At 53.7% G+C, this 23407-nt stretch overlaps 1 protein-coding gene across 2 annotated transcripts in view; it reads right to left on the reverse strand.

The window, feature by feature from the left end:
- IL4R (interleukin 4 receptor) overlaps positions 1-23065 on the reverse strand; it is a 37411-nt gene extending 14346 nt beyond the window's left edge. The window contains exons 1-4 of one of the 2 annotated variants that reach the window (XM_012645006.1): positions 22804-23065; positions 3747-3834; positions 2168-2306; positions 571-722 (exon numbers count right to left, since the gene is read on the reverse strand). In XM_012645006.1, the coding sequence (XP_012500460.1) occupies positions 571-722; positions 2168-2306; positions 3747-3834; positions 22804-22959 (535 nt within the window). In that variant the 5' untranslated portion in view covers positions 22960-23065. Of the gene's footprint in view, positions 1-570; positions 723-2167; positions 2307-3746; positions 3835-10212; positions 10293-22803 lie in introns of those variants that run through there. The other variant, XM_012645005.1, reaches the window with a different exon arrangement.
- Between the last annotated feature and the right edge of the window lie 342 nt (positions 23066-23407).

Below are 23407 nucleotides of genomic sequence, written 5' to 3' on the forward strand. Positions count from 1 at the left end.
TGCCTCTGCTGCCCTGCCGTGGGCTACCTGCCTTCTCAGAAATACAGTTTATTCAACTGCAAAATGGGGATAATAACTCTCTTCCAGAAACTGAGGCTCAGAGAGGTAGTGACTTGCCCAAGGTCACACAGCAATGAGTGGTGTTTTAAACTCCTGTCACTACACCCCAGGCAAGCTTCTAGGGAGTTCCTGCAGGCACTGTGGGTGCCCAGATAAGGTCAGCGTTCCGTGGTCAAGACCATCTGAAGAAGCAGCAGCTGCCAAGTCAACAAAAGGTGGAAGAACTGTTCCCGGTTCAGTTTTCGGTCTTCAGCAAACGCGCCTTCCATCGAGTATATCTCATCTCAACACGCCTCCCTGGGCACGTACATGCGGGAAGTTAAAGTAGCTCAGGGAAAGGCGGCTCGACATGTTACTGAGCCCAGCCCCACTTGGAAGATGGGAGGAGTGAGGCCCGGAAAGGGGCAGGAGACCCATCAGTTCTGGGAAAATGCAGGCAGCTTCCTCCTGCTACTTGGACCTGCCTCCCCTGTCCCTGAGGTGAGCACCCGCACCCCCACGCCCCCTCACCATGCTCGCTGGGCTTGAAGGAGCCAGTCCACAGCAGCTGCTGCCCAGCCCACAGGTGCAGCTTGTAGGTGTCCGCTCCAACCACGTTGTCCATGAGCATGTTGCACACACAGCCCGCGCCATCGCTGTTCTCAGGGACGCACGTCTGGGTTCTGCAGACACAGGGGCTGGGTGAGGCTGGGCACGTGCAGGCTGGCTGTGACCCATGGCTGTGCCCAGGACGTGCCTCAAGGAACTGCACACTCTTCCAGCTTCCTGGTCATCCTGACCTGAGGACACATCTGGGGGCTTGAGAGTGGCCAGGGTGTGGTGGGGACAGAGGACTAAGGTTGTCTCTCTTGCCGGCTACAGCCCCTCAGCATGCCCACCATGAACTCTCCTCGTGTGCCCCTAGCTGCAGACCCTGGTCTTGGGACTTAGCGTGTCCCTAAAAGCCAGTGGAAGGGAAGAATCAGTGGTACTAATTAATTTATAACAACACTGCCCGTGCCCGTGTTCTCTGCGTGGCAAGGTTCGTGCCGGTGCACAGTGGACTGAGGCACACCTTGGCATGCCGCCCACGCATGGACCCCGTGCACCCACAGCATAATCCCAATGTGCCACCTCCAACAGCCAACTCATATCTCACAGCAAACTTTTTCTGTAAAAGGCCAAATAGTAAATATTTTAGGCTTTGAGGGCCATACAGTTTCTGTTGCAACTACTCAACTCTGCTGATGTAAATATGTAAATATGTAAATGAATGCACATGGCTATGTTCCAATAAAACTTTATTTACAAAAACAGGTAGTGGGCCAGATTTGGCCCATGGGCCATAGTTTACCAATCCCTGGTCTAAGCCAACGGACTAAATAAAGCACAGCCCATCTGCCTTTGCGTAACTGTGGATTGGAATACCTCTTCCATCAGTGTACCCTATGTGCTGGTGTGCCACATAGCCCCCGCATGCCCCGTAACTGCGTGCCTTGTGTACCCAACCATGTCATGGGCACCACTGTAACAGAACACCCTGGGAACCATGGAATAGCCCAGCGAACCACCTGACACCAACCCCACGTCCCGTGGTCCATCCACCATCACAGTGAACTCCACTGCCAACACCGTAGCCCCGATCAATGGTCTGGTACAGTGGTTCTCCAAGCGTGCTCCAGGGCTCCACCAGCTCAAACTATTTTCATAATAAGCATGTGGTGGAGTCTTCCAGAGGCTGCATGACGTAATGACGTCATTGCTCTGATGACTTGTTGAATATGGGCTTGCAGGTTGTGATTTAAGATTTCTCAGCTTTAAGTTCTGATTAGGTAAATATCAAAGAAGGCAAGTTACCTGGACAAAAGCTTTTTGGGTCCTCACTACTTTTTAAGTGTGCAAAGGGTTCTGAGACTAAAAAGTGTGAGAATCGCTGGTCTAGTCCAATATTCTAGCCACATCCACATGCCCACCTCCCTAAGCTGTGACCTCACCTCTAACATGGCACCCAATAAGCCACAGCAAACCACAGCTGGCACCAGGCACTCCAATGCCCGGCCCTGGCCAACTCCTGGGCAAGCCCCTTGGACACAATCTCCCCAAATCCCCAGCCGCAGCGCAAGCTTACTGGGGTGTCAGAAACTCCAGCTGGTAGGACAGGAGGAGCTCAGCACTGCAGTTGGTGGGCCGGTCCATCTTCCACTCACAGGTGGAGACGCTGATGTAGTCGGAGAGGCAGGTGGGCTGGAGCAGGACTTCCACACTCCCTGGGGAGACACAGGGGCGCTCTGAGCAGCCGGGAGCCCAACACGTGACTCGTGCCGCTGAGGCGGGTGGGAAACTGCCCCAAATAGGACCAAGGAGACCAGGGCACAAAACAACAAAACCACAGTCCCAGGCAAAGTCATGTGCCAACTCCCTCAGAGCTGGGGCCGGGACCAGGGCGGCAGGGTGATTCCTGAAGCCAAAGGAATGCCTCTGGGTGCAGGATCTGTTAGGGGTGAATGAACCTCATGCATCTGTGTCTTACACGAACTTGACCACTTGCCCTTGGCCAAACCAAAGGACACAAATGCAGCCACGTAAGGAGCGCCTCTCCACCGCTACAAGCATCTGCCCTAGAGCTGGCGGTGCTGGCGCCCACGCCCTGCCCCTCGGTGCTCGGATGCTGCCCCCACGGTCTTCACCACCCAGCTGCCCTCGTTCTCGGGCCTCCGGTCGGGTTTGGCCAAGAGGAGAGAGGAGATGGATGGGCAGGGGAGATGCTGGGAGTCCTTCTTTCAGCCGCCTCCCGGCTGCGGGGTGGCCACGGGGACGGGGACTCGAAGTGTGCACACTGGGCGCTGGACCACCCAGCCCTGCCCCTCAGGCTTTCTTGCTCCCCCGCTCAGCGGTAGGCCCCGCTGCCCTCAGTTTGCATTTGATCCATCTCAATAAGCACATTGATAAGGAGTGGCCTGAGATACCGAATAAATGCTCCAAGTTCATCTCATGCTCCAAAGTAACTCCTGATTCCCGTCCCTCCCCCAACGCCTGCTCCTCCCGCGGCCTCCTGTGCCTCCGAAAGGACAACCGCATCCTTCCCTGTGGCTCAGGGCAGGACTCTCGGAGCCGTCCTTGACATGCCTCTCTCTCTCACCACAATCCCAATCTGTCCTCAAATCTACCTTCCAGAAGGATCCAGAAGCCTCTCACATCCGCTGACCCAGGGCAGGCCCCTTTTTAACATAACAGATCACATTGCTCCTCTGCTCAAACCCTGCAAGGTCCTTTTTGATTTGGCTGCTCTGCTACTTCACTGCCCCCCCTTCCTGCCTCCTGCCCACCCTCCTCCTCCCCGCCCGCTCAGTGCAGGGCCTCTGCCAAGAACGCACCTCCCCCCGCCCCCCGCATATCTGCACGGTGCCCTCACCCCGGGCTGGCTCAGTGGGCACTGCAGTGCCTTCCCTGACCACCCTATTTTAACTTGCAATCCCCCACCCCACCAGCTTCCCCAAGCCCCCCTTCCTCTGTTCTGAGTTCTTTTCCCGTCACCTTCTAACAATCTTTAGAATTTATGTAATCAAACCATTTGTCACCGGCTGTCCCCTCCCCCTACAATGAAAGCTCTGCAAGGCCAGGAACTTAGCTGTGTTCACTGATGTAGCCCAGGCCCCTGGCACGTAGTCAACAGTCAACAGATGAATGATGGAGAGGTGGTGACTTACCGGAGCCTGTCACCTGCGCCAGGATCAGGCAGCTCACAGGGAACAGGAGCCCAGAGCAAAGCCGCCCCATTGGTAGATGCGAAGGCACCTGCTGAGAGAACGCGGGCAGGTTAGTGTTGACCTGTGGTTCCGCAGGGCTCGCCTCACTCAATCCGCCACCCTCCCACGCCCTGGCCATCGGAGTCTCTGCTGACAGTGGGTCCTCCGTGTCCACCGAGCTCTCTCCACAACCACGAAACACCACCCAGACCCACAAAGCCCAGAGCTGAGCATGGACTCCCTGTCCCAAGAGACACTCAAATGCTCTTTCTTGGAGAACCATCTCCATGCATTTCTCTGATGATTCCCCTAAGCTTAAATACCTGCTCTGTCACTTACTAGATGTGGACCTTGAGAGAGCTGTGCTTCTGTGCCTCAGTTTCCTAATCTGTAAAGTGGGGCTAACAATGGCCCCATCTCACTGCGGTGTTGCGGGCATCAAGTGAGCTAACACGTGTAGAGCCCTTAAACAGTGACCGGAACACAATAAATCCTCAAGTCACGTTACCAGTATTTTAGTCTATGCAGCCTGCTGTAGCAGAAACACTTGAGACTGGGTCATTTATAAAGAATAGAAATTTACTGCTCACAGTTCTGGGGCCTGCGATGTCCCAGATCAGGGCACCAGCAGACTCGGTGTCTGGGGAGGGCCTGTTCCTCATAGATGACAGCTTGTTGCTGCGTCCTCACATGTCGGAGGGGCAAACACGCTCCCTTGAGCCTCTTTATAAGGGCAAAGCCCTCACGACCAACACTTCCCAAAAGGCCCCACCTCTTAATATTATCACGCTGGGGACGAAGTTTCAACATATGAATCTGGGGGGAACACATTCAGACCACAGCACCAAGTATTACGATTAAAGAATTTTTTCAGCAGTAGCATCCCACGGAATCAACAAGTGTGCACTGTTTTCCCCAACACTCCCGGCGCATGACAGCAAATTCCCTCTAAACAGCAACGCACTAGGTTATAATTCCTGCAACTTCAAGCGCCCGTCCCTCGCTCCCCGCTTGGGTCTCTGTCTTGGAGTCTCATTCTAAAAAAGCGGCTCCCAGGCCTAGTTCTGTTAGTTGGTAGCTATGCCCCATTAAGAGAGTTTCTCTATCTTGTGGAGCTCTGGCTTCTGTTTCTTTGATACGGGAATGACGTGTTAAGTGCATTTTTGACTTATGATATTACCATCTTACGACGGGTTTATCGAAACATAACCCCGTCATTGTTGAGGACCGTGTGTATACGAGACACGTATATACACACATGTAGTTCCATAATCAGTAAACTACCCCCCAAGACTGATGCATATCAGAAGAACAAGGACATTCTCTGCATAGCCGCAATACAACCACTGAAATCCGGAAACCGACCTCGATGTGTCACTGCCGTCTAATCCACGGACCCGATGTATGTTTCACAACTGCCTCAACAACGTCCCCCGTCCAAGTCGAGGGTCCGATCCAGCGTCCTTCGCAGCATTTGATCCCGGGGCGTCCTAGCACCCAGGTCTTGGCTGCTAAACACTGTTCTGCTCTGAAAGGAGCCAGAGCTGCTTAGAGAAATGGCCGATTCCAGGAGACAGGAAAGGACCTGAAGTTCCGGGACGAGCCTGGAATTCCTGTGCCAGAAAGTACGAAGGTGCTCAAAGGATGATGGGGACGCGACAAAAAAGACGCAGGAGCCGGCTCGAACTGGTCGAAGTGGACGCGATTTGAGCATCGAAATACTTGTATCATATAAATAAATAACCCAATTGTAAGCCTCGGAGTTGAAGTCCAGAAATCTGTGGCGATGCGGACGCACACATGGGAGAGAAGGGCGAGCTCGATTCCACTGCAGCAGCCTGAAAGTATCTCCCTGAAGAACTACAGTGGGTTACTTATTAATTAATGAGTCAAAACACATATTCCTTAACTGTACAACACAGAAACCCGCAGACACCACCTTAACCCAGTGATCCAAGCCAACCCCCAGGAATGGCCCAGATCGACGTCACGCGCTCTCTGCAGCAATGCCCTGAGGAGAGCACGGCGTCACTTCTCTGACGTCCCTGCCACAGACGCGTAAGTCATGGGGAACCATCAGACCTAAACTGAGGGACGGTCTGGAAAGGAACCCGCCTGTACGCTTCCAAAAGTGCCACGGGTGCAAAAGACAAGGGAAGTGTGGGAGAATTGTTCTTTTGCAGACTGTCCGCCATCCTGAGGACCTGGGTTTGTCTTGTTCACTGCCGAGTCCCTCGTGCCTAGACGGTGTCTGGCATACAGCACATGCTCAGTAACTGTCTGCTGAATATACTCATTTTGGACAGGATATGGGACCCCACACGGGCTCAGCATGAGGCTAGAAAGCTCTCCCTAGGGGAGGCTTGGCATCTGCTCAAAGCCCGGACTCGTCTGCCTCGCCGAGGGCTGCAGTGAAGATCAAGGGAGGAGGAGTGGGAGTCGGGGGTGGGTCCCTGATGTCGGTTTCCTCTGCAAAGTCCCAGTGACTTTCACTCTCACAAGTTCACAGATGCCCACAGCATCCTGTGGCAAAGATAGCAAAGGTGTCCCTTTAGCCTCAATTTTGAATAAAGAAAAGCAGAGAGGCTAAGATGTCTATGAAGGTCACACAGCAGAAGGACTTTTGCGGTGAAGTCCTCCAAAGGGGGAAAAGGGAGTCAAGCAACCCAGTTAGGGTCAACTAAAACATCCCAGCACCGTCAGGGCTGTTCTATGATCCGTTGTGGAGGGCACAGCCAGACATGTGCAAGCCCGTGCACGCACACACGCGTACACGCACACACACGTACACGCACACGCACCCCGGCTAGCTTCTCGGGATGTGTGGGTGCCACATTTCAGGGCAAATCATGCCACAGATGCAGTGAGAGAAGAGGCCTCCCTGCACAGCGAGGGAACAAAGGACAAAGAGCAGAAGAGCAAGGAATTAAAAGGAATAATTGCCAGGTGATCCTCGTCAAGTACGTGGCAAGAGGAAATGATTCGCACTCTGAATCATGGGGTTCCTGACGTGTTGGAAAGGGTCTCAGGGGTTACCTGCTTAGCTCACCTGCCAACCTAGCCAGCGATGCCCTGCAAACACCCCATCTCTGACATGTTGCCAGTTTCTGCTTGCACCCCTCCACGGACGGAGCACTCACTCCCAGGTCATGGCTGAGCAGAACCTAACTATCGGAAACAGCTTCCTTACGTTGAGCCGAGGCTTTGTGTAAACAAATTCCTGTTTGTCTAGCACTTGTGTTGTACGTGACCCTTTGCTAAGTGCTTTAGAAGTATTACCTTATTTAATCCACCTGAGAACCCTGCAAGACAGGTTGTTATCCCTACTTTCTAGCTAAGGAAACTGAGGCCAGAGAGGTCAAGTAACTTGCCCACCAGGTCCCACAGCTGGCAAGAGGGCAGAGCTAGAATCAGAAGCCAGGTCTGTCTGCTTCTGAGTCCAAGTGCATCCCAATATCAGTTCCTTCAACTTCTTCTCCTAGAACCGCAGGCGGAACCCAACGGGATGAAATGCAATGAGTTGGGAAGAGCTGGCTACCCTGCTGGTCAATTTCAAACATCAGTTGTCCAAGCATAGGACCAGAAAGCCTGTCTGAGCAGCAGAAAAGGCCCGGGGATTTTAGTGTCTGCAAAATCCCCATGAGCCAATGGTGAGGCAGCAGCTTAAAAAAAAAGTCACCTGAGGTCATATTAACAGAGGTATGAGATCCAGGACAAGGGAGGAAGCAGTGCCTGACCACACCTGTTCATCCCTTTGGAAGAAATACTGTTGTGATGACAACCAACACAGAGAGGGCCTGAGTATCTCAGAGAAACTAGAAAAGTCTTTACCTAAAAAGGTCTGCCCTCCTACATCTGGCAGCCTCATCATTTACTTAACAATCAGTATTTACCACATACCGAGTTTTCTTCTAAACCTTGTACATATAGGAATGCATTTAATACCCCATGAAGTAAGTACTATTATTTTCCCCATTTTCAGATGAAGAAACCAAGGCACAGAAAGGTTAATGATCCACCTAAGATCACACAGTTGTGACAGTCCTGGGGTTTGAACCCAGCACTTGGGCTCTAGAGCTTTGGCTCTTAACCATCTGTCTAGAAGCCAAAGTCCCTAAAGTTTTGGGGTCACTGACATCTGATGCAAACTCCAAACCCTCTCTCTAGCAAAGTGCACACATTTAATTCTGCGTTCCATTTTAGGAGCTCACAAATCCTCCGAAGCCCAAGTGAGGTTTCGGGGTCAAAGGCCCCTCCTCTAAGCAGTGGGCAGCCTCTGAGGGTCTCTGAGCAGGGAGTGGCAAATGTCTCAAAAACTCATTCTGGGGCTGAGAGAAGTCTCGTGGGGTGGGGGCAGTCAGCCATCACTGCAGACTTGGGTCACCCTGCCTCTTCTCCACGCCGCAGCCAGTGTCATTTTAAATCCCAGCTGGGGCCCTAAACTGCCAGCTCCCACCATTCAACAGCTGCTGGCTCCTGAAGGGCTTCTTCCCTGGGGGTGGGGCCGGGCTGGCGGTGGGTGGGGGGTCACAGATCCCCAGGGGTCCACAGCTCATCAAAGAGGAAGGAGCATCTCTGACTCAGAACAGAATCCAGGTTCCACCCGCCCCCGCACCCCAGGGAAAAAGGCCAATTCCAAAAGAGTACACACTGTGTGATTCTATTTATGTAACATTCCTGAAGTCACAACACTATGGAAATGGAAAACAGCTAGTGGCTGCCAGGGGTTGGGGAAGGGAGCTGGGTGTGGCTATAAAAGGCCAACACGCGGGATCCCCGCGACGACAGAACTGTGCTGCGCTTGGCTGTGCTGGTGGATACCAAACCTGCGCACGGAACCAAATACACACACACGCAAACATGCACCATACATACAAGCAGATCCAGGGAAACCGGAACAAGGCCAGGGGACTTATCCATGTCAATATCCCGGCTGTGATATTGTACTAGGATTTGTAGGATGTTGCCCTTGGGGGAAACTGAGAGGATAGGGGATCTCTCTATTATTTCTTACGACTGCATGTGAATCTATAATTGACTGAAAAATAAAAAGTTTAATTTAAAAAAATGAAAAAAAAAATCCAAGCCCCCGATGGTCTGGCCTCTGCTACCCCTCGGACTTTCCCTCCTAGCGCCGCTCTGCGCCCTCCGAATCACTCCCAGCCCTTTCCTCCCTCTGAGTCTTGGCACCAGAAACATTTCAGAAGCCTTCCCTGCCCCCCCCCCCCGTTCCCCATCTAATGAGGGCCCTTCCCTTCCCTGTGACCTCTTATCATTGTACTCTGTTTCTTTCTGCCGCTCTACTTATCACCATCTCTAATCAGATTAGTGAGGTTACATGTGTGAATGTTTATTTTATTTCAGGATGCCGATGACAAAGATGGAAAGATGTGACTGCAAAAATGTTTTCAACTTCCCTAGATCAAAACATGCCATAAAAAATAGAAAGCAAGCAAAGGACTAGAAAAAGGTAGCGATTTGCATTATAAAGGGTTAATGGCCTTAATATATAAAGAGATCTTACAAATCAGTAAGACAAACATCCCTTTAAGAAAAATAGGAAAAAGGACATGAATGACTCACAAAAGAAGCATTCCGTAGCAGGAGGCTATGAAATGGCTACGCTCAATATGCTACTAGCTCTTGACGCTGGGAGTGTAAAGGTAACCTGTAATTTAAATTATGTACTTGTCTATATATGTAGTTTATCTCCCGCCGTGAGAATGCCAGCTCCACTAGGGCAGACATAATGTCTGCCCTGCTCATTGCTTTAGCCCCAGTGTCTAAAACAGTGCCTGACATATGCAAAGCATGTGCTTGATAAACATCTATTAAATGAATGAGTGGCTGAAATTCAGCAATAACAAATTCAATAATCTATTTTTAAACACAGACGAGGTACTAAGCTTTTGCCCATAATAATTGCATATACTGCTTATCCTGTGGCCTGGCACTGCTCTAAGTGCTTACAATATATTAATCAATTTAGTTCTCCCAACGACCCTAGGAGGCCATTCACATCCCCATTTCACAGATGGGGAGACTGAGGCACAGAGAGGTTAGAGCAGCTGCTGGTGATCACAGAGCTGGAATTTGAACTCAGGCAGTCTCTCTCCAGAATCCATGTGCTTAATTAACCACTGTGTTTGCTGCTTCTTGAAATACAGTCCCGGAGACCCTGGGACTTTGGCCAGGGGCGCCCCATTGGCCTGAACCCCAGAGGAGGCAAGTGACAAGGCCAAGGTCACAGAGTTGGGAAGCAGGCGAAGTCGGGGAAAGCCTGCGCCAGGAAGTGAACAGAAGCAGCTGGGCTGGGAAAGCACGCCTGCTGGCAGGAAAACTCTTAACTCGCTACTTTAAAAAATTTCAGGGCAGGCTAAGCAGTGAGTCTTGAAATGTCAGAAGCCAGTGGCAGTCCAGAAATGACCTGGCAGGGCTCTCCCCGAGCCCAGAGGGATGTACAAGCCACCTCCTCTTCTTTCTTCTTGGCCGAAAACCCAGCTTGAAGGGGGGGCTGTTTCTGCAGACAAGAAGCAGTCAGCCCTGTGACAAGTGGCATGTGGAGAGGAAGCTGGGGGCAGCAGGGGCGTCCGGAGCCAGGGACCCTGAAACTCCACCATAAAGCTGGCCCGGAGCCGCAGCCGCAGTGGCGCAATCGGCGAGCGCACGGTACTTACAAGAGGCAGCCCTGGAGCTTCCTCTGGCCTCTGGAACAGCTGGGCTGGCCTGGCAGGGGGCCAGGGACACACTTCTTCCTGGGGCAGCGGCCTTCCCAGAACTGGGGTTCCCAGAACTGGCAGCCACATCAGCAGCCCCGCCCTGGTCGGTGAGGCAGGCCAGGCCAGGGCCCCAGAACGGCCTGGGCTCTGCCTGCCTGCCCCAGCCCCAGTGGGTGGCGCAGGCTGGTTCTGCTGCCACCTGGAGCGAGGAGCAGTGGCCTGCCATGGCTCCCCAGTGCCCCCCTCGCTCGCGCCCTCATGCACTCTGACCGCAGGCGCTTTCCAGCACGTACTATGCGCCAGCTGTTACAGATGCAAGTAGGCCATTCATTCATTCATTCATTCACTCATTCCTTTCTTAACAAATGTTTGAGTGAGGCAGAAAGTTACTGGGGGTTCTGAGCAGAGAAGTGACACAATGAGGCCTGTGGGGCCGCCAGGGCAGAAGCGGGGACCAGCGAGGTGTACTGCCCAGGGATAGGCTCAGCGGGCTTTCGGGGCGGGGATGGGAAAAAGGGTTGAATCCCGGATCCGTGTGGAAGGTGGAGCTGCGGGGGTGGGTGAGAGAACAGGAGGGCAGACAGGACTCAAGAATGACAGAGTGACTCCAGGGCCTTTACCAAGATGGGGTGGACGTGGGCTGCTGGGGGAGGGGGACACTGGTGTGTGGGGGGGCAACAGTGTGGGAAACAGGCCCGCGAAGGGCACAGCTTCATCAGCGAGTGGGGGCAGGCGGGGAGACCCTCCCTGGTCCTGGAGGCCAAGCTTCTCCAGGGAGAGGTACAGAGTTCCCGGGCGAGGGGAGGGATGGGTGCCTGGAGAGGAAGGAACAGGGCCGAGCGGAGAGGGAGGGATCAGTATCTACACGTCCAAAGGCACTGGGGACTCCAGGAGGGCAGGGAGCACATCTCCCGCTCTGCGACCAGAACGCCCAGCCTGGTGCCCGCACACAGCAGACACTCAATGAATGATCATGTGCGTTCTACTTTACTCTTATTCTAACACTTACACAGGGCTTCCTTGGCGCCAGACATGGGTCTAGGTGCTTTAAGACCTCCTGATGAGCTAAGTACAATTATTAAACCCATTTTACAGATTCTGAAGGTTCCTAAGAGAGGGAGGGGTAGAAGGAAGGGACAATGGAAGAGGAGTGAATAACCAGGCAGGAGGGAGGGCCTGGCCCACTTCCTGCCTTATAAGCTGGGCCCTCAGCAGCAGAGAGGTCAGCAGGGCCAGGGACAGCACAGTCTGCCAGGCCACAGTGACAGACGCAGACTCTGTCCCCAGGGCAGTGGGGAGCCACTGAAGGCTACTGAGCAGGAGAGGCGCAGCTCTGATGATAGTGGTGCTGCTGGAGCTGGTGAAGAGGGGCAGCCTGGGAAGGGGAGGCGGCAGGGCGTGCCGATGACCAGTGCGGGGGTAGCGGGGACAGTGGGGAGGACTGCGGGGACCCTCGCCTCCATGGAGAGCCGGGAATAGGAGCAGACTTGCCGGGGAACGCCACATGCTCCAGTGCGCTGAGGACACGTTGAGACCAAGAGACTGGTGGGCCCCGGAGGCACCCAGGAGGCAGTATGTTCTAGTACGTTCTAGTGGGCTGGGCTAGAGACAGGTTTAAGGGGCATCGTGTGGCTGAAGCAGAGGGGGCTGGTGCACAGCGGGGCGAGGGCTCACTGAAAGGGACAGGGGAAGGCTGGAGACATGGACCTCCTTCGAGGGACAGAACAGGGCCGGATCCCCCGGAGCGGGGAACTCTCTTGGGGACAGGCTGTCACCACAGGCCAATGGCCACTTTACGGCAACGTGGACACTCATGTTGGCTGCAGATACAGAGTCCACGCGGTCAACAGAGCCCCCAGGGAGGCATCCGGGGTCCTGGAAACCAAACCCGTCTTCAGAAGATTCCGGAGGCTCAAGGGAGGAGACTGAGCCTGAGGAACCCGTGTCCAGGTGCCACCTGCTCAGGAGCCGCAGCTGACCTGACCTCCATCACTCTGTCTGCAACCCCTGTATCTCGCTCTGTCTGCCCACGTAGCAGTCTCCGCACGCCGTGTATCGTACACCAGGCGCCGTCTGATTAGAGCTAAACCCCCACTGGCACGCCAGGCCAGTGTCCATCCCGTTCGCTGCTGTCTCCCAGAGCCTCGCGCACTGCCTGGCATACAGCAGGCACGCAAATATTTGCTGAGCCGAAGAATGACCAAATGAGGTCCCCCTGGCTGTGTGCGGGGAGCCTGGCCAGCCACCCTGACAGAGGCAGGGATAGTTTCCGCCTCCCCCCGCTGGATGAACACCTACAAATGCTGGCCCAGAGTAAATACGCTAATGCAGGCACAGAACTCGGCCACCCCAGGGGAGCGGACCTCCAGAGAGCTGGTCATTATGACTCACTGTTGAGAGCAGCAGACATGGCATCTGGCGCCAGGATGCTGATTAGATTCTGTCTTCGTGACAGCCCAGTGGGCCTCCTTCCTGAGGTCTGCAGAAATCAACACGATTGCCCCTGCCTGTCCCCAGTTCCTCCAGCCATTACAGGCCATGCCCTGGGCCCTTCTGCCCGGTGGGGGGGGGTCTCACCCCTCCCAACTGGACAGCTTCACTCACCAGCCTCAGCTTACGCAGGAGCACTTGACCCGCACATGACTCTCCCTGACTCATTTAACTCTGACACCAGTCCGAAGGTCATTGCAGATGCAGTTACTACCATCCCCATTGTAGAGACAGAGAAACTGAGGCCCAGAGAGGTACAAGAAACTGCCTAAGGATGCACAGCTAGTAAGTGGTGGGGCCAGGATTCGAACCCAGGCCTTCCAGCTCTGGAGTCCACGGTACAGTGCCTGGCACAGAGAAAGCACCTATAAACTCGCTCTCTTTTTATACACGTCACTGTTTGCTTCTCCCAGCAAGCCCAGTATGGAAGATGTGGTCAAATGTTCCCCTCTGCCCAGAGGCAAAACTGAGCCTCCAGCAGTTCAGAGATTGCCCAAGGCGATGAAGCAGGAAGTAGCTGAGCTGGAATTCGCCCTCTGTCACTGCCCATCCCTTACCAGTGAACTTTGACCCCTGGGCAAACCCAAAGCCAGGACAAAACATTGGCACAGATAAGAACATCCTGTTCATTTTCTGTATGTGGACAGACATGGTGGGGGGTACCCTCCGTGGAGTTCTTCCTGTTTCACTCCATGACATTACTAGATGGATGGGGACTCACAGACACAGGGGCCACTTGCGTGGGGAGGGACCCAACGTACCTAAGACACAGAAGCCTAACTCTGTGCCTAAGTGTACACTCCCCCCCGACTGGCTGGGAGACCATGGCAAGCTGGGGTCCACTCAGAGCCTCAGTCTCCTCATCTGTGCAATGGGAACAGGACCACCTGCCTCATTGGGTAGTTGTGAGGAGGCAAAGAGGCCATAGCTGGGAAGGAGAGACCTGGGACAGTGTTGATTGAGTGGGTGGCAAAGGCTCATCTCTGAGCACCTAGAAAAACTCTTCAAGACTTGAGCAGATGACAACTGTCACAGCAGCACAGACGGGTGTCACAGGTAGGAGCTAAGTGAAGGATGCTGGGCTCAAGAAGGCAACTCTGAATCCACTTATGTGAAGTTGAAAAGGAGGCGACTGATCTTGGGGTTGAAGTCAGGATAGTGGCCTTGGGGGACAGGGGTGTGACCCGGCAGTAGCAGGAGGCTGGCCATGCTTTGTCTCTTGATTGAGTCACATGCGTGTGCTCATTTTGTGAAAATGCATGAAGCGTCACGCGTCTGTGCACGCGTCTGCACGTGTGTTATGACGAAAAGGTAAAGAAAGCAGACGAGAGGGAAGGGGGCGAGCAGAGGCTGCGATCCAGGTGCCGGGCAGTCAGCAGCGACCTCGGAACCACCAATCCTCAGGGCAGGTGGGACCCCAAGGCACCCGAGTCCACGCTCAACGATACCTCAGTCCCCCAGGCCTCTCCAGGGCCCACCGGCCCTCTACCTCCCTGCCTCCCGCCCACGGCCACCTCTCCTGTGACCACAGAGAGCCACCTCTTCTGGAGTAAACTCTAATACCTGGGATGGCGCAGACGCAGGACCCAGATGAGCAGAGAGGGGACAAGTGCAAACACGTGCCCACGTGTCCTAAAAGACAGCAGCCACTCTACTCTGGCAGCTTTTTTGTCACGTGAAAATGAAGGCCTGGCCGTTGCTAGGTCTTTTGATTTTTCAAAAGAAGCTGGAAATCCAGATTTTTATGTGTGTTATCCTGATGTTTAAATGTGGGAAACTAATTCCATTTTTAAGACACACACCTGTGCCCCTGAAGTACCACATTTATGGTCCCCATCTAGCTCACAGTCATCAGCTGGTGGCCTGGGCAGGGGCCACCTGTCCTCAGACTCCAGGGGACCCTGACAAGAGGAAAAGGAGCATAGATGGGACCCCCTTGCCTACCCCAAGCACCAGCACCTCCGAAGGTAAAAGGCTGCCTTTTCAAACCGTTCCCACCCTTCTGCCCATCTTACTGCCTGCCCATTGTGGGATGCTGGTGGTTGCCATGGTGATGAGAAGAGAGCGGGGCTGGAGATGCCCCATCACCTGCTTCGTGTTGCTCAGTGTCGTCACGGTGCCAGAGAGGACTGCACACATCCTGCAAGCCCCGTGCCCTCCTCCTCACTGGGGGAGGACACGGGTCCCAGGGCAGTCTTTACGAACCCCGCACCCTCCTACTCCTGCCCCCCCAGTCCCCAAACGTGCCGTAGACTTCCCCACTCTCTCACCTCCCTTGGGCTGTTTCCTCAACCTCTCAGTGCTCTTCTCCGGTGACATCCTCTTCCTATGCCTCTCACGACACTCCTGGTCAAACCCTGATCCTTCTTCATCCCCCTTCAACTCTGTCCCTCTGTCTCAAAGTCCTTTTCACTCCCGTTAACCGTGAGCCACGCCCCTCCATTCTTTTCCTTGCCAGACCACTCCTGTCTCACGGTGAGGAGGCAGCCACCCTCGGTCGCTAAAGTGAATTCACTGGCTGCCTCATCATGTTTTCACCTTCACTGGCCACTGCCCCACCCCAGGCCTTTGTACGCGCCTTTCTCCCTGCCTGGAATGGCAGCCCATTTATTTATACCCAATGACTAATCTGTGTACAGGGACATTTGCAATGCCTGTCATATTCATTCTACATTCATTTTCCACAAAAACCCCAAGGGAAAGGCAGGACAGGTCATATTCCCATTTTATGGATGAAGAAATTGAGGCCCCAACAGGGAAAATGACTCACCCGAGCTTATGGTTCTAGAGCAGAGACTGCAGTGCAAGTTTCGCCGTTGTTTTTAAACGCATATGGCTCATTAGTACAGGAATATTGATATCAAAATATAGAATTCAAGGCATTGAAGTATTAAGAGAGAAAGGTGGCTGTTTTATACTGATAAAAGGAGCAATTCGCCAAGAAGGTATAAAAATCACAAACCCATATTCTATTTCTATGACTATCCACCTAACAACATAGCTTAAAAAATAAAGCGCAAAACGTAAAGAAACACAAGGAGAAATTAACAGAGCCTCCATTACAGTGGGAGATAAATCAGGCAGAGAAAAACACAGAACATACAAAATATAAATAATATAATAGCTAGCTTGATATGATAGATATATTTCTATGATTTCACACTCAACAGGAAATATACATTCTTTTCAAACACAAGAGGAAAAAAATGACCAGAAAATCCCACAAAGAAGATCTCAACAAATTCTCCACCATTGATACCATAGATACATGATAGCCACATATTTTGATTGCAATGACTATAATGACCAAATTTAGACTTTAATAATAAAAAGAAAACTTAAAAAAATTCAGTTTATCTCTTAAAATGGAAACCAAAAGCGAAATTATAAACTATTTTAGCAATGAATAACATTGTGAAACAAGACTTGTGGAATGAAGCCAAAGCAATACTCGAAGAAAAAAATTATAGCCTTTTGGCCTGAAGTAGCTTTATTAGAAAACACTGAAAACAACAGCCTCAAACAAGGAATCTCGGAATGGAAGAACTTTGATTGACAGCAGCTCATGCAGAAGAGAGACGTGGAAGTTTTAGCTAACAAGCCCAATATGAGCTCTAAGTGGAATGTGGCTGCTACCAGTATGATTGCAGGTTGCATCAACAGAAGTATGGGCTCCAGATCCAAGGAGGTGATAGTCTCCTTCCTCTCTAACCAAGCAGGCTGTAGCAGAGGCCCCAGGCTTTACGTGGGACTTTGACTAATTGAATCATGTCCAAAGCCAGATTGAATTTGTAACTTCCTGTGTCAGGGAGAATGCCTGAAATAACTACAGTTGTGTAGTATGAATAAGAGAAAAATCGGACTGGGGTTGGAGGGTGATGGTTACAGCCTCCAAGGGGCAGTACCAGAGCCAGAAGTGGAAGCTCCTGGAAAGCTAATTTGGCTGAATCCCAGGAAAGATTTTCTCCCACTTAGAGCTGCCCAGCTATGGAAATATGGCTTCTGGAAGAAATACGCTCCATTTCTAGAAGGAAGACTGTTGGAAGGCTGTGGCTCTGTGGGCTTGGAGGGCTGCCCAGACCAGAGACCTGGAGTTTCTCCTCCCCAGAGAAGTTCACTCTCCTCTTCTGAAAAGGCAGAACACTTCTCTGGCTGCTTAAGGAAAACCTTACGCTTCCCCGAGTTCTCCAAAATGGTCCTTGGTGACTATGCGCCCTTATTTCTGGCCAAGAAATGTAGGTCTTTTAAACTCTATTCCTTGGGCTGGACAGCTCAGGACAGTGGTTATAAATGCATAGGCTCCTGGGCCAGCAGCCCTGGGTTTGAATCCAGACTCTGCCACTTATGAGCTGTGTCACCCAGGTAAGTCTCTACCCTGAGCCTCAGTTTCCCTCTTGGGGGAATGAGGAAGATACCCACTCATCTCCACGCCTCCACCTCCCTCCATCCCCTCTGCTTTGGCATTTCCTCGCTGCCTGAGACTGGAGGAAGGGGCTCATTTGTAAAATGATCTGCATAACAAATGCATTACCTGTGAAATGGGGCTTGGAGGAACCCATCCCAGGCTGACCACATTCACAGGGTCGCTGGGCAGATCCATGGCTGGTGAGCACACCAACAATGTGAGAAAGTCCATCCGTCTAAGTGGTGGTGGCCTCCAGCCTTCCAGCAGAGTTGTCATTGGGTTTAAACACAGCGGTGAAGACTGAGGACTCAGGAGCTTCCAGGTCCATAGCCCTGCTCTGCCACCTTGCGGCTGTGTGACCCTGGACAAGTCACTGAACCTCTCTGGGCTGCTGTAACGTTTGGATAAGAATAGTTCCTACCTCATAGGTTTATTATACAAGTGAAATGAGATAATGCAGGTATCTGGCCCCTGGTTACTTCCCTGACCTCCATCCCTACCCGCTCCCTCTCGTTCAGTTCCATCCAGCCACACCAGCTTCCTTGCTGTGGGTCAAACACACCACACCTGGTCCTACCTCAGGGCCTTTGCACTTGCTGTTCTCACTGCCTGGATCAATTTCCCCACATAGTCACGTCTTGTTACTTTGGGTCTCAACTCAAAAGCCACTTCCTCGGAGTCACCGCCCCCACAAAGCTGTCGGATCCACCAGGGCCCTCACTTCTGGGTCACTCGCTACCATGTCCCCAGCCACTGGCATGTTGGCTGAGTGCCTAGCAGGGTGCTGACACTCAAGATATGTGAGTACTTGCTGCACTTTAATTTTGCTCTGCGGGCTGGAGGCTCTTAGACCCAGAATGACAGCCCCTCCCCTCCAGGAACTGTTCCCCAAACCCTCGAAAGGCCAGGCGGAGAGCCCTCTCCAGGACCCACTCCCCGCTCTCCGGATGCGGGCCCAGCTGGAGATCCTGGGCAGCCAGGCCTCAGATTTCTTGGGCAACAGAGAGGAGGCGAGGAGGTCCGTGGGGGCCCCTAGCGCAAGAATGAGTCAGTCGTAGCCAAACCTGAAACCTCAGAGACATCAGCACTTCTTGGAAAGGCAAGAACAGACGCATTTAGACAGAACCGTGAACACAGAGCGCGGGGCGAACACGGGAAGTGGGGTCTTCCATCCTCTGTGGGTCCCTCCACCTGGCCTCTTCTTCCCCAGGCCTCCACCCCTTGTCCCTCTCAAATGTCACCTCCTCAGAGAGGGTCTCCTTGATCCCACCCTCACCCGGCTTTGCTTTCCTTCCCAGCACTGTCTCCACCCGACGGGACACTGCAGGTCCACGTTCTCGCCTGTGAAATCCTGGGATCGCATTTCGGAATTCAGAATCACTCAGGTTATGGAAAGGTCATCTTGCATAAAACACCACCCGACACGCCCGGCCCCCGCGGGATCTGGAGCATAACCCAGCGCTCAATCGCATCAGTGTCCCTGCACCACAACATCCAGGCGCTCACGCCAAGGAGGATTAAAACTCTACAGAGCCTCATCTTTAGCTTCCTGATGAGTTAGGAAAACACTCTCAGTATTCAGAGCTTGTGGATTTCAGAATAATAGATAAAGACTGTAGATCTGTATATATCTATTTGTACATTGCCTGTCTTCTTGGCTAGAATCTAAGCTCTAGGAGAGCAAGGACTTTGGCCAGCACTCTGTCACTAGCACCTGGCACATATAGGCACTCAACAAACACCCGAAGAAGAAATGCATGAGGAAGCCAGGTGCTGCATATGGAGAAGGGACTCTGTCCAAAATGGGCAGAGAAATGGCAATCACTGAGCCCCTTCCATGGGCAGGGTGTCTATTAAAACTATCTCATGGGGCCAGGCATGGTGGTTCATGCCTGTAATCCCAACACTTTGGGAGGCGGAGGAGGTCACTTGAGCCCAGGAGTTTGAGACTAGCCTGGGCAACATAGCAAGACCCCGTCTCTACCAAAAAAAAAAAATAGCCAGGCATGGTGTGGGCACCTGTACTCCCAGCTACTCGGGAGGCTGAGGCAGGAGGATTGCTTGAGCCCAGTAGTTTGAGGCTGCAGCGAGCTGTGATCATGCTACTGCACTCCAGCCACCCTGTCTCAAAAACCAAACAAACAAACAAACAAAGCTATCTCATGGACAGTCTTCCCCAAAAGTACCCATGACAAGCAAACAGAGGCTCAGAGAGGTTAAACAACTTCCTCCAGGTCACACAGCTAGGAAGCAGGGAGCTCAGATTTGAACCTGGGGCTCCTGTCTTCAGGCTTGTGCCCTTCTCTCTGCCTCAGGCTCAGAGAAGCAGAACAATTTTCTTGAAGACAAAATGCAACAAGAATGCAGCTGGTCTGTTGCTGGATGCCCCAGCCTCTGCAAGACCCTTGAGCTTCCGCTGGGGTGCTCTGCCTGCCACACGCTCAAGCAAGGGCAAGTCCATGCAACATCCAGGCAAGCCTCTGGCCTCGCTTGTAACCCAGCCAAAGGCAGTCTGGCCAAGCATGGCTGGGCAGGTTTCCACAGCGCTAGCTACGAAGAATGCTCAGAGGCATGTCCTTCTTAGTCGCCCCAGCAAACTGGCACAGTGGGAAAGAACACAGGCTGGGATGGAAAGTAGGTTCAAATTCCACCCTCTGCCACTCTCAGATGTGGGACCTTCGGCAAGGCCACTGCACACATTTGGGTCTCGGTGTTCTCACCTGTAAAATGGGTAGACTACATCCTATCCAATGAGGTTCATGGGAGGCAACAAAAAAGATTGATTCATTTAACAAACACAGACTGATTACCACATACCAGGCACCGTTTTGTATGCTTGACATGTATTAACTCATTTAATCATCACTACAGTGGTATAGTCACTATTATTTCACACATTGGGCAGCTGAGGTCCTGAGAAGTTAGTTACATAGGAAGTGGCAAAGCCACCATTGGAACCTGGGCGATCTGGCTCCAGAGTCCACACTCTCACCTCCACGCTAGACCTCTCAACAAGTAACAACACACACACACATTTATTGTGGACCTACTATGTGTTGGAAATTGTGTTAGGCATCTCACGAAAAGTGACATCACTAACACTCGTGAAAGCACAATTGTCCAAGCGTGAGGAAGCATGGCACCCAGGGATCTTCTGTCCCTGCCCTACTGCCAGGTGCCAGCGAGGGCGGTCGAGGGTGGGGGGGGGCCGTCTGATCTCAGACTCTCCTCCATCCTCCCAGACGGCTGGGGTAGGGCAGGGAGAGGAAGGGGTGTAGACAAGGTTCTCTCTTCTCCCTTCTTTGACACTTCACTTCTTTTCAGTTCCTATTCAAACTCTGAGCATCAGAAAACTGTGAACCCCGTGGGGGACAGACAGCCTCCCAACCGCGTCTGGGCCTTCTGCAACCCTGGGATCGTGTTTACAAAATATACCAGTCACTGAGTCACTTCCCAGAATCTGGAAACCTGCTGGTAACTGGCTATGTTGTAACCGGGGCAGCTGATCAGCAGATCTTCTTCCCTGCTGCCTGCCCACCACCCCCCTCCGCGTTCGGGTCCAGAGGTCCAGGATGGGGCCCAGGAATCTGCACTGTGACTCTCGTGGCTCCAGCAAAGGTAAAACGCACACTCCTCAGCATGGCATTCAAGGCCTTCCACAATGCAGCCCGGCCCACCTTGCCGAGACAAGGTTCCGAACGCCGGGCGCTTTCGCACCTCCCAGCCTCGTCCACACCATGCCCGCTCCTTGGCGTGCCTTTACCTCCCATTCTCCGCCCGCCAAAGGCAGGCTCAGGGGTCCCCCGCTCTGAGAAGCCTTCCACTGCCTTGTGAAGAGCTGATCACCCAGCTTGTGCTCCCACAGCCCCGAGTGTATCCCTCCCTCAGAGCTCCCTGCTGCCATCCCCCTTGTCGCAGTCTTCCTCCAGAGGGGGGACCCTACAGGGCAAACACCGGTGCCCAGAACAGCACCCCGAACTCAGCAGGAGCTGAATGAATGCGAGTGAATGCATGGCTTAACCAGTCACCTCCACTCCTGGGTTGGGCTAGCTGAGTTCTAGCAGGCTTCTACAGGACTCTGGAATCCTCTTACCGTGCAGGGCACCCTGGCCAAACATACACCTGAGCCTCAGTTTCCCTATTGGAGCTGAGGATTTTAATAAAAAATTTTGCTGTGTCCCAGCAAATGCCCTGGGTTCCTAAAAGGTCACCCACAGTGGAGAGCTGCAGTGGGTCACACCTCCCAGAGGGCTGGGGAAAGGCAGAGACTAGGACTCAAGTAGGATTAGTGCTGGCCTGGGGGGCATTCCCTGAGTCCCAGCAGCAGGCAAACTACTGGTCCCGTCTTGCCTGATTCTAAGAAACCCAGATTTTGTTTAAAAGAAAACACGCCAAGCCAAGATGGGAGGGTCGCTTAAACCCAGGAGTTCAATACCAGCCTGGGCATAACAGTGAGATCCCATCTCTACAAAAAATTAGCTGGGTGTGGGAGTGTAGTCTCAGCTACTCAGGAGGCAGAGGCAGGAGATCCCTTGTGACTGGGAGTTCCAGCCTGCGGTGATCTACTCCAGCAGGCGTGACAGAGTGAGACCTTGTCGCAAAAAAAAAAAAAAACGCCCAACAGATTCCTGGGTTGACTGAATCTGAATCTCGGGGCAAGAGCCTGGGAAACTGCATTTTAAGCAAATCCCTTGGAGAATCTGGTCTCTGCTGTGGTTTGACAAACACTGTTGAGAGGTGGCAAGCAGCTGGCTCTGACTTTTCAGACGGCCTGGGTTCAAATCCTGCTCTCCGACTTCCCAGGTGGACGTCAGCTCGACCAAGTTATTAAAGCTGTCTGTGCCTCGGCGACCGCATCTGTACAACGGCCATGATACATCGCGCCCCCCACGGAAAGGCTACCTCGGGGTCTGGCTGGGAATACTTTCAATAAAATAAGTCCCGGTGAGTGATCGCTGTTACTGGGTCAATCTGACACTCAGAAGAGGAGCCCAGAGGGCCCAAGGGCCTCCTTTCCCCAGATTCCTTGACGTAGCGCCCAACTCCGCGCTCTAGGGACTTCCCGCACCCGCCCTCTCTCCCGTCCTCGCTGGCTACGTGAGCGCCGGGCACGGAGCGACCGCCCGGAGAGCGGGGCTGCGTGGCCCAGGCCCCGACAGACCGACCGTGCCTGCTGAGCTCTCGGGGCCAGCACGGGTCCGGGCGGCGCGCGCGACGGCCCCCGACTCCGCCACGCTTCGGCCACACCGACAGAACTGGGCGCCGGCAGAGAGTAGCGGGGTCCGGGTTGTCCCCGGGTCCCCGCGGCCTGCGGCCCCGCCGGCGGCCAAGCCCTTCCCCGCCGCCCGCAGCGTGCCCGGGGCGAAGTCCCGGAGCCGGAGCCGCGCAAGGGCCCGGGTCCTACCTGCGCGCCGCTGCCCCATTCGCCGTCCGGGCGCCCGAGCGGGAAGTGGACACCGGGGCTGCCCTGCTCCAGCCCCCGCCGCGCGGGGCTTTCCTGGGCGCAGGGCCCGGCCCGCCCTGCTTCCTGCGCCCCGCCCCGGCGCCCGGGGATTTGCATGCGCCGCGCCGGGAGTCCGCGCCACCGTCGCCGTCCCGCCGCCCCCTGCGGTCCGGGCTGCCGCGCTCTCCTGCGGGCGACCCCAGCACCTCGCCCCCGCGTAGCAGCCCGGGTTGTCCCTCCCCCGTCTCCTCCCACCCCCCACCCCGGAGGACTCGGCGACAGTTCCTTTGTCGTCGAAACAGAAGGCCAGCCCCAGGCCCGGCCTTCCCCAGCCTCCTTCCTGCCAGAAACCTTCCTGGAAGGGGACAGTTGCCTTTGGGGTTGAGGGGCTGGGCGACGCTGATCCTCCTCCCCTTCCCCGCCCAGCTTCTAAGTGCCAGCGTTTGTTCAGGCTTCCAATAACTGTTTACCAGCGCCAACTCCTGAAAAACTGAGACAGTAAAACAACCCTTCAGTCAACAGCTAGTACAATCTGTCAGCCCTGGGCCAGCGCACTGCATACTCA

This window comes from Propithecus coquereli, unplaced genomic scaffold, assembly GCF_000956105.1.
Source record: "Propithecus coquereli isolate 6110/MARCELLA unplaced genomic scaffold, Pcoq_1.0 Scaffold223, whole genome shotgun sequence".
In the NCBI taxonomy this organism is placed as follows: domain Eukaryota; kingdom Metazoa; phylum Chordata; class Mammalia; order Primates; family Indriidae; genus Propithecus; species Propithecus coquereli.